The sequence below is a fragment of the Vulpes lagopus genome, chromosome 14, assembly GCF_018345385.1.
Source record: "Vulpes lagopus strain Blue_001 chromosome 14, ASM1834538v1, whole genome shotgun sequence".
Lineage (NCBI taxonomy): Eukaryota > Metazoa > Chordata > Mammalia > Carnivora > Canidae > Vulpes > Vulpes lagopus.
In genome coordinates this window covers 36,015,380-36,025,207 of record NC_054837.1, presented here as the reverse complement: position 1 = coordinate 36,025,207, position 9,828 = coordinate 36,015,380, and the positions used below count along the sequence as shown (strand labels likewise).

Here is a 9,828-nt window from a genome sequence, read left to right as displayed (position 1 = left end):
CTGAGTCCAGGCTACTGAGCAGGGACGTGCCTGCGGAGCCTGTGGTCCCAAATCCCTCATCTGATTAGAACTTGTCCCAAGTATTGACCCAGACAAAAGAAACAAAATTAACCGGAAATCAATTCCAGAGCAAGGGCTTACTGAGGAAATGGGCTTTGGCTCTCTGCTCATTAAACACCAAGCGGTCTGCACATTTTCCATCCAGGTGGGGGTCTAGGGGGTGAGTTTGGAGTGTTGGGGGGATGCCCACCTCCCTCCTCCCACCCGGCCAGGACGCCAGCCTCCCGCACAGAGCTAGCGGAAGGATCCAAGCCTCAGAGACTCGGAGGACCCACTGCCACCTTCACTCTCTCCTGGGGAGAGACGTGGGGGCGGGCAGGGCATCCTCCTGGGAGCCTGTGCTTCCACTCTCGGACCCTTCTTCAAGTCCAGGCAGGTCCCAGCTGATGTGGCTCCCACCCCCCAGTTGGCGCAGAAGCGCTGGGGGCTCAGCACAGCCTGGACCAGCCAGGCGGGAGGCCTTGCCGCTGGTCAGATGCGCTGGTCAGAGTCCTGGGCTGAGGGCCACAGCCCGAAGGAGCCTTTCCTACCGCTGCCTGTGATCCAAGGTATATAGTTCCTGAAGCAGCCTAGGCCTGGGCTACTGGCCAGCACCCCTGCCCCCCAGCTCAGTGCAGGGCAGGACTGGAGGGGGCAGAGCGCCAGCGAGCCTGGGAGGGGTCTTGTCTGCACCCCAAGAATCAGCAGACAGAAGAACTCCAGGCAAGCCTGCGCCCTGATGCTGGTCCGAGGACCTGGCTCCCAGCCAGCAGGCTGAAGCTGCAAAAGTGAACCTCAGCTCCTGGGGGGCCGCAGGCCTGCCAAGCTTCTGGAGCCCTCCCGCACCCCCGGCTCTCTGACTGCCTCACCTGCTGTCACGGCACTCATGGGGACACAGCTGAAGGTAGGAGGAGCAGGGGACTCCTGTGATTTCTGTAAAGAAACCTGCAGGGTGGCCGCTTGCCCATCTGCCACGAGAGAGCAAGGACCCTCGGCGAACTGCCGCGGAGCTTCCTCCTTCCTTGGTGATGGCTCGGGCTCACCTCCAGGGCCGCCGCGGTGCAGGCAGCTCCTGCTTGCTGCGCAGAGCCCACCGAGGAGCCCCTGGACAGCCCCCGGCTGCCCGCCCACGCCGCCGTCGTGCTCCTGCTGTCTGCGACCAAATCCCTCCCTGACGGATGCGTTCAGAGCATTTTAAAGTCTCTATGACTTTTCATGTTTCTGTGTAATTAGCTGAGTTAAAGTGAGGCGGTACCGGAGGGGGTGGGCCCCAATCCATGGACCATGACCACGCACGAAGGGCAGAGAGATGGGAGCGGGAGCCATGTGGTGGCGGAGCTGCGTGGTGGCGCACGCTGCTGCAGGATGGGTGGGCCCCAGAGGGCCCCCAGCCCCTGCTTTCTGGCCGGCCCCCAGACTGCGACAGAAGCCGTTGGTCTGTGCATGTCACAGCTCGTCAACCGCGAGGGCTGTGCCTGCTGCTGCGCTCAGGGGCCAGGGTCCTTCAGCCTTGTGTGCTGCCCTGGCCACCAGTTCCAGCCCCAGCGAGGCCTACTGACCCCAACAGAGGGGCCCCCAAGTTGGGTGTGGAGCTGACTGGACCAAGCAGCCTCTTTGTGGCACCGTCAGAGTCTAGTAGGGAAGGGCCTGGATCTGTCGCCAGTGTGCCCAGGGCCCTCGGGCACACAAGAGTGGAGACTGGCTTTGGGGCTGGCTGGATCTGATCTCCAAGCTCACGCTTGGACCCCGGTTCCTCTGCCCCTATTGGCCTCACATCTGTCCCCCAGCGCAGAGCACTGCTATTTCTCATGCCCTGAGATTGAGCCGCACAAATACAGCCTTCAAACCTCCTATGGCTGGACCTGTGAGCAGGGCAGGCAGGACCCTTGCCCCCACCTGCAGCCCTAAAGACCCGTGGGTGAGTAGGGGGCATGTGGGCAGGGCTGAGGCGTGGTTCCAGCCTGAGGCCCCTGCAGGAAGGGAGCTGGGCGCATCCCCTTCCAGGGCTGCCTGGGCAGGAGCAGGTGCACAGGGAGGAGTGGGAGCTGGTTTGCCGGCAGATGGACGCTCTGGAGCACACGCTGGGGACAGAGGCCAGGGAGCGCGGACAGTGCTGACGCTAATGGACATCTGGCAGCACAGCCCAGGGGCAGCGTGAAGGTCAGGGCCCCCTGTGGCACAGACCTATCGAGAGATGGGGGTCAGAAGGACCTGGGCAGAAGGGCAGCCGCCCAGGGCACCTACAGGGACAGATGGGTGGGGCAGGGCGGACTCTGGCCTCCAACAGAAGGAAAACCCGTGGCTGACGAACTCCCCAGTCCTGGGTAACCCCAAATGCAGGAGTCCACATCCTCGGACCCAGGAAAATGAGTTGGGTCAGTGCATCTCTCACAGATGAGCCACTCCCTGCCTGTAGGAGCCCAACTGGGAGGCCCTCATCCCTGGGGCTCCAGGAGGGACCCACAGACCCGGCGACGGAGAGAAGGTCCCAAGAGGACAGCCCTTGCCGCCTCCCCACAGGTGACCTCGAGGCCACCTCTCTCCTAGCCATACTAAGCCTCGGACATGAAACCTTTCTCCCTGGCTGAGAGCAGGAAGACGCACGGGGATCTGGGTCCTGCATCATCAGACAGACCCAGACCAGGCCCAGTCCCTGAGCTTGCTGTGCCACCAGCATGGATGGAACCTGCCTGCGCTCACGTGGTGCCCTCAGCCCGCTCCACACACAGCCGTGCCTCCAGTCCCAACCTGCTCAGAGCGCTCACTTCACTGGGTAAAAAAGTTCAAGTTCTACATCACCAGCAAGAGGGACCACTGGGGGTCTGCCCCCACCTCTCAGCCACTCCTCCTCACTCCACTCCTGGCACAGCAGCCACTGAGATGGGCTCCAGTGCCCAAGACACACCCTGCCCCAGGCCCTTTGCACTGGTGGTCCTGTGCCTGGAGCCCTCTCCCCTTCACCCACAGCCCAGGGCTCTCTCCTCACCCTCCCCTCTGATGTAGCAGCCCTGCTGGCAGCCCCATCTCCCCTCCCTCCGTCGTCTTTCTCCAGGGCACCAACTGCCTCTAGAACACCAGGCACTGTTTCGGTTATTCCACTGCCTAGGTGTCTCCCTCTGCTAGAGAGTGAGCCCCAGGGAGCTGGGACGTCATTCAGGTGAGCCTCCTGCGTACCCCACTCCCCAGGATGCCAGCGCGCACACCTGGGCATATGCGTATCTGTTGAATGAACACAGGGAGGCAGCCCTGAGTGCAGGCCGAGGGCATTCACTCCCCTCCCCGCCTGCTGCTGGAAGCCTCCACCCACAACCCCCTGAAACCTCCCTAAGCCCCAGCCCCCTGGCCGTGAGCGAGGCCTCTGACACCCCCACCCCCACCGCCACGCACACAGTGCGGCTCCTGAGCCACTGCCTCTTGTGCAACACCACCTTTCTGGAAGAATCTCCGGGTTTCTCCTGATGCCCCTTACCCGGCGTGCTGGGTCTGGCCAGCCGTCCAGGATGAGCGAGGAGCCCCCCCCACCAGTGATCGCCAGCGGTGCTTTATGAGGAAGCATAGACTTTATTTGTTCTGGCGAGTGGCTAACTCAGTGTGAACCCAGCCTCCCCGCTGGGGAGAACCCAGAGGTTGAGCGGACATGTCAAGCAGAAAGGCCAGGTGACATCTTCCATCTGACAAGTTACAAGCCTCCCGGGGGCCCCAAGCATGATCCCCCCTGTGGGGACAGAGCATCTTCCTGTCTTGGCTGGAGGGATGGGGGTTAGGGAGTGAGCCCCGGGGGGCTGGGACACCATTCAGGTGAGCCTCCCAGGAGGGGGACCTGGGAGGGCACAGCCAGGGGTCTGAGCATTGTCCCCCACCAACCCTGGCCCCAGGAGGCTGGTCGGCCTTCTCTGCTCTGGTCAGTAACCCCGGTCCCCAGCTGACTCCTCCCACCCGCAGGAGGAGGACTTCCTGAAAGTAGAGGGGTCCAAGCTTCAGGCTCAGGGGGTCAGGCCTCCTGCCCCCTGCCCAGTCCTGCATCCTTTTCCTGCAGCTGGACCTCAAGTCCACCCCAGGTGTTCCCAGCACCCGTCAGAGGCACCGAAGGTGGACACAACCCAGGTAGGTGTCTGCCGAGGACGCAGGAGCGGACACACAGCTGTGGCCTACACGCCCAGTGGAATGCAGCCCTGGTGCCCAGCACCCTGTGGGTGAACCGTGAGGACGTGATGGCAAGTGAAGACGCCAGACACAGGACAAAACGCGGCAGTTCCTCGTAGACGACGCAGCTTACGGGACAGGTAAACCCTGAGATGAAGAGCAGATGTGGGGAACCGGGGCAGGGAGGGGAATGCGGGGTCAGTGTTGCTGGTTGCAACAGGATCTTTTGGAAATCCAGAGGTGGTGGTTGCACACACTGGATGAGCTCACTGCCTCTGACCTGTAGGCTTTAAAAGGGCCGATTTCATGTTATTTATGCGAATTTTAGCTCCACAAAAATACATAAGAAAAACTTTACAATAAGTTTTTGAAGATCATGGAGCATCATTTCTGCCATAGCCTCCTAGTTGAGATAGTCCCAAAGCCATCCCAGTTTCAAGGGAAGGGACAGACATAAACCCCACCCTCAGTGGGAAGGGTAACAGAATTTACACGTTTAGACCACACGCACTCGGAAAACGCAGACCTTTGGGCTCTAGGAATATGTTAAGGTAGGTGTCCTCACACTGATTTAAACGATAAAGGGACACTTCTGCTCAGCAACTAAGAAAAGACTGGGTACTGGCTTCAGGCATGGCTTGATCTAGAGACTGGACTGACTCAGTGGTGTGCTCCAGACTGTTGAGGGTTCCTGAGTGTGTACCCCACACTGTTGTCATGTGGTGGTCTCGGGAAGGTCCCATAAGGATGGACTGGCCCAAAGAGAGGGCTGGTTTTGCCGTGCTAAGAGGGGACCCCGATGTGGGACTCCATCCCAGGACCCTGGGATCACGACCTGAGCCAAAGGCAGACACTCAAACCACTGAGCCACCCAGGTGCCCAACAGCAGCTGAGCCCCTCCTCTATGCCAGGCAAGTCCTGGGCCCAGGGGGGGCAAGGCAAGCAGCAGGTCAGTAACGAGCCCTCTTTGGTCCTTGTGAAGGATGGCAGCAGGGATAATCCTCAGACTTCTGCGGTGCTGCAGAGCCACAAAGATCATGTGCCCCATGGCACGCACCGTAACAGTTACAGGATGATCAGTAGAGGCCTCCCCAAGGCCTCACTCAGGCTAGAGTCTGAAGACCAAGGGCAAGGGGGAGAGAGCTATGGAGACGGCAGTGTAAAAGCTCTGGGGCATGAACTGGCTTGACAGAATCAGGGCAGTTCGGCCAAGAGGTAGGGGCGCTAGTGTCCCTAAATCACAGCACCCTATGTAGAGGAGGCGCTACTTCACCACCTGGACAAAGGACCCACCAGGCACACCAGGGTCCTGAGCCACCAGAGCAGCTCCCAGAGACCAAACTGGCAAACAACTGCTGCTGTGACACCAGGGCGCTCCTCCAGGGGTGGAAGTGTGCCTGGACCTCAGACAGGAGGCTGCAGGGCAACCAGGGTCTCTCCCTCCCAGGCTCTCCATCCCTGCCCGTGTGTCTGCCAGGCCCCCCCATCCCATGTGAGCTGCCGTCACTCGGGCGGCTCCTCCATCCCCAGACAAGCAAATTTTTAGGAGAAAAGGTAGACTCAACGACCGGGCTGGTCTGGCAGAAACGGGGCCTCAAAGGCATAAACACACGGGAACCAAGTGAGTGCCAGGCCCGTGGCTGCCGGTGCCCGCTCTATTCAGGAGGGTGAACACCCAGGGGGGTCCTGGGGGCTAGGGAACAAAGGTGTCCTCCTCAGGCCCTGGCTGGGAATGGGTGCATGCGCTCCCTGTGCTCCTCCAGGCCGACCAGGACAGAAGACGCTTACTGTCGCTCCTAGGTCACAAGTCCAAATGCAGTGGAGACGTGGGAGCGTGGCCCAGACGCTCCCTGGACAAGAGGGGCCTGGGGAGCTCGAGGCACCCAGGGAAGCCTTCAGGGCTGGCAGAAGCCACCACCTGGGCACCTGTAGCCCCCCCCACCCAGGGCAGGGGTCACTTCTGCAGCACCTCCGCAGCACCCACCTGGCTTCAGGCAAGGAAGAGGCCCCGGACACCACCCTCCAGCACAGGCCACATGCACAGCAGGCGTGGGGCTCCAGGTGGACACAGCCAGCAGAGGAGCTGGGAGACAGGGTCAGCGCCTAGCCACCCACAGCCTACCCCAATCTCTCTCCTATAAACCACTATGGGGGTGGAGGGGACGGCGCAAGGTCAGCTGAGTGTGAAGTGCTGGGCGCAGAGATCATCCTGAAGTCCCAACAAACCCTGCGCAGGGATGAACTGCAGCGGCACTGACTCTTGGCATTTCTTCTTCAGGTTCCGCTCGAAGATCTGCAAGGGATGGACGGATGCTCCCACGCTGCAGTCCCCGCACCCCAGCCACCCAAGCCTCAGCCTCCTCGCCCCTCACCTCAAACGCCGTGAGCTCCAGCAACGGTGCGATGCTGACCTCAGACACAGACAATGCCTGGTTGATGACACTGGCAGCCTGGGACACCTCGGGGTGGTAATGCTGCTGGAGGGCCTGCAGAATCGCGCACATCACCACTCTCTTCCTGGGCAGCGGCCCCAGACAAAAGCACCGACTCCCGGGTAGGCTGGGAGGTGGGGTGATGCACACAGCGTGCTCACCTGCAGCTCCCACAAGGAGCTCTCCAGAGCTCGGCTCTCAGCTGGGTTGCCTTCTTCAGGGTCATAGGGGTCACTGTCCAGCTCTAGGAATGAGACCCAGGCCCCACTCTGTGACCTGCCCCAGTGTACTGGCTGTTGGGGGCCCCCCAGGCCCTGCCCACACTCACCGTGGCCCAGAGGGTGGTGCACGAGGACACGGCAGGCGGGGTGCCGGCGCAGCAAATTGCAGATGAAGGGCAGGACCATGAGCAGGGCCTCAGGGGGAGCAGTCAAGGCCAGGCGGGACAAGCGCTTGGCAAAGGCAGCCACCAAGTATGCAGGCAGATGGCTGGGAGGGATGGTGGGTCTGAGTGAGACCTCCTCACCCAGTACCCCTGCCCCCCGCTCTGCATCTCAGCCCCGCCTCTGGCACTCACGAAGATGACAGGAAGAGATCTGCCAAGTGGAAGAACCGGGCCCGGTACTTGACGTGAAAGATGGATGGGTCCAACAGACCATAGAGCTTCCGGTAGAAATCGGGGTACTCGCTGGGAGCCGGGGGGTTGTGGTGTAAGTGAGCGGCAGCAGGCATGGGGGTGGAAGCAGATGATGAAGAGACAGGTCGTGGCTCCCAGTGGCCTCTGCCCCCCGCACCCCGCCCACCCCCCAGCCTCCCTAGGGCAGCTCAGCCGGCTCCCCAGCCTGGGGCAGACACCTCCCAGGTGAACACTCACAGGTTGTGCTGATGAATCAGGATAAAAAGTCCGTTCAAAGCCAAGAGGCTGATGGCTCCCCCTGCAAACACGCGTGGTGGTGAAGCCCCAGCCCACACCACGCCGCCACCCCACGGGCCTGCTCTGCGGGTTCCCGAAGACGCCCTGCCAGGCAGGCACTCACCCATGTCATAGGCGCGGGTCAGGAAGTCGATCATGAGGCTGGGCTGGGCCAGGTGGGGCAGGATGGAGTCATGCATAATCACCAGCACCTTCTTGTACAGGCCAAGGGGCAGCTGGCGGGGAGGCAGCATGTGTGGGTGCACCTGCCACGCTCCAAGGACCACGTGAGCCAGAGGGACCCTGACCTGGGGTGCCTGCTCCCCACCCACCCTGCCCCGTCCCTACCTCGTGCTTGAGGAAGCCAAGCCACATCAGCTGGAAGGCCTTTCTGTGCTCCTGTGGTAGGTGGCAGTGGGGGTGTCAGGGTGGCACAGGAGACTCGAGGTGGGGTGGCACACCCCACCCCAGGAGAGACACCACACACACCACCTTCCCCCTACTGTGCCAGAGCTGGAAACCCTGAATCAGAAAACTCCGACAAAATGAGGGCAAACACCCAGCCTAGATCACAGCCATAGGGGGGCAGACAGCAGCATGTGTGCGACCGCCCACAGCGAGGAGGCCCACTGAGGGCCTGGGACCCAGGTACCCATGTGCCTCTCCCCCCACCCCCTGCCCCCATCCCTGTGAGGGACCCCTGTGGCTGCCTGAGCCAGGGAAGCCACCCCCGCCACGGAGCACCTCACCTTCAGATGAACGACCTTCCATGTCTGTGACAGCTCTGCGGGGAAGAGGGGGTCAGCAGGCACGTGGGAAAGGAAGCAGCCGCACGGGGGCCCCTGCCCACCCACCCAGGATGCTCACTTGCATGCTTCACATAGAAGCTAGAGGTGCGGCCCTCCTGGCGGGGGAGGCTCACGGCAGACAGCAGCGTGAAGGCATTGTTCCAAAAAGTGAGCGGCACCTGCAGAATACCTGGCCTGAGCACAGATGTACCCCCACCCCCACCCCATCCCCCAGCCGTGGGACTCAGCCAGCTCACCTCTGGGTACCTGTTGGCGACACGGACCACAATATCCGTGGCCGCCTGCATGGTGTGGTAGCGGATGTCGTCATGTTCCAAGTACTCCCGGAACTGGGAGAGGAGCAGCGAACAGTCGTCCTCCAGGGACAGCAGGCCTTCCACTACAGCCTGAGCGCCGAGCAGGGGGTGGGCATCAGGGGGCAGCCACACCCCCTCAGCAGGGGAGGGTGCGGCACACAGGGCGCCCATCAGCCAGCTGCGCCAGGGCCCTTCCCAGCACCCCACCCCCACTTTGCCCCTACCTTGAAGAGCTGGTGGGGAAACAAGTAGCAGCCGTCCCACTTGGGTTTCTCCAGGGGGTGACCTCCTTCCAACTGCACAAACCTCATGAGCGTGCTGAGAGCTAGCTCCTGGGGACGGCGGGTGGCAAAGTGGCTAAGGTGCCAGGCCACAGGCTCCCCCCTAGAGGCCCCCTCACAATGCGAACCAAGTGCCCGTCACACGGCAGTCCCACAGGTACCAAACACACAACAAAACCAGCCACCAAAACACCAACCAGACAGGGAAGACGGCCGGGGGGGGGGGGGGGGGCCAACGACACGGCCAGGAACGCAGAAGGGGGCAGTGGTGGCCTCGCCTCCCTGTGTGTGGACCACGGGTGGCTGCGGGTGCGGAGGGTGCTCCAGACAGCAGCACTCACCTTGACCTCAAGGGAGGAGTGGGCCAGGAGCTCCCGCAAGCTGTTGCAGCAGCTGTGGTACCGGTGCCTCATCCACACCTTGTACTTGCGGGTGGCCCCTTGGGACCCTGCAGGGAGCGGAGCAGAGCAGTCAGCCCACACCCAACCCCACGAGGAGACGGGTGCGAAGGGTCACCATGTTCTGAGGACAGGGCCCCCCGCCCCTTTCTTTACTCCAAGACCTAAGCCATCTGCAGTGGGGACACAGGAGACGCCCCCACCCCCGCTCCCGAGGCCCTGGCCGCTGTGTCCATTTGGGTCAGACACCGGCCCGTCCCACCAGGCTTCCAGACACACGCAGGGCACACCGGGGGCCTTACCCGGAACCGGTGCCGGGAGCCTCTGCCCGCCCCTCCGCCCGCTGACCCCGCGCCAGCCGGAACCGCCTGGGGGGGTCTCACTCCGCGCTGGCAACCGCCCTCCGCCTTCCTGGAGCCGATCCCCCCCCCCCCGAGGGTGCAGCCGGAGGTGGCGGGGGGCGGCCCGGGGGGAAGGAGGGGGGCAGCGGGGGGGGAGGGGGTGGCCCGGGGGGAAG

General features: G+C 62.6%; 1 protein-coding gene across 1 annotated transcript; it reads right to left on the bottom strand.

Moving 5' to 3' along the window:
* Window positions 1-5,804: 5,804 nt before the first annotated feature.
* NOC4L (nucleolar complex associated 4 homolog) lies at window positions 5,805-9,641 on the bottom strand. The gene is made up of 13 exons (XM_041729522.1): window positions 9,255-9,641; window positions 8,857-8,964; window positions 8,573-8,722; window positions 8,395-8,494; window positions 8,277-8,311; window positions 7,876-7,926; window positions 7,652-7,763; window positions 7,489-7,549; window positions 7,192-7,302; window positions 6,943-7,103; window positions 6,776-6,858; window positions 6,555-6,668; window positions 5,805-6,475 (listed from the first exon to the last, which is right to left on the bottom strand). The coding sequence occupies exons 1-13, from the start codon at window positions 9,324-9,326 to the stop codon at window positions 6,356-6,358; spliced, it is 1,278 nt and encodes a 425-aa protein (XP_041585456.1). The 5' UTR covers window positions 9,327-9,641; the 3' UTR covers window positions 5,805-6,355.
* Between the last annotated feature and the right edge of the window lie 187 nt (window positions 9,642-9,828).

What these genes read in the sequence shown, in the direction of transcription:
- NOC4L (XM_041729522.1), bottom strand. Translation starts at nt 9,326, where the DNA reads ATGAGGCACCGGTACCACAGCTGCTGCAACAGCTTGCGGGAGCTCCTG. An exon ending in GCTCCTTGTGGGAGCTGCAG is followed by an intron (nt 6,669 to 6,775) that starts GTGAGCACGCTG and finishes GCGATTCTGCAG; the next exon opens with GCCCTCCAGCAGCATTACCA. An exon ending in TGGAGCTCACGGCGTTTGAG is followed by an intron (nt 6,476 to 6,554) that starts GTGAGGGGCGAG and finishes CATCCCTTGCAG; the next exon opens with ATCTTCGAGCGGAACCTGAA.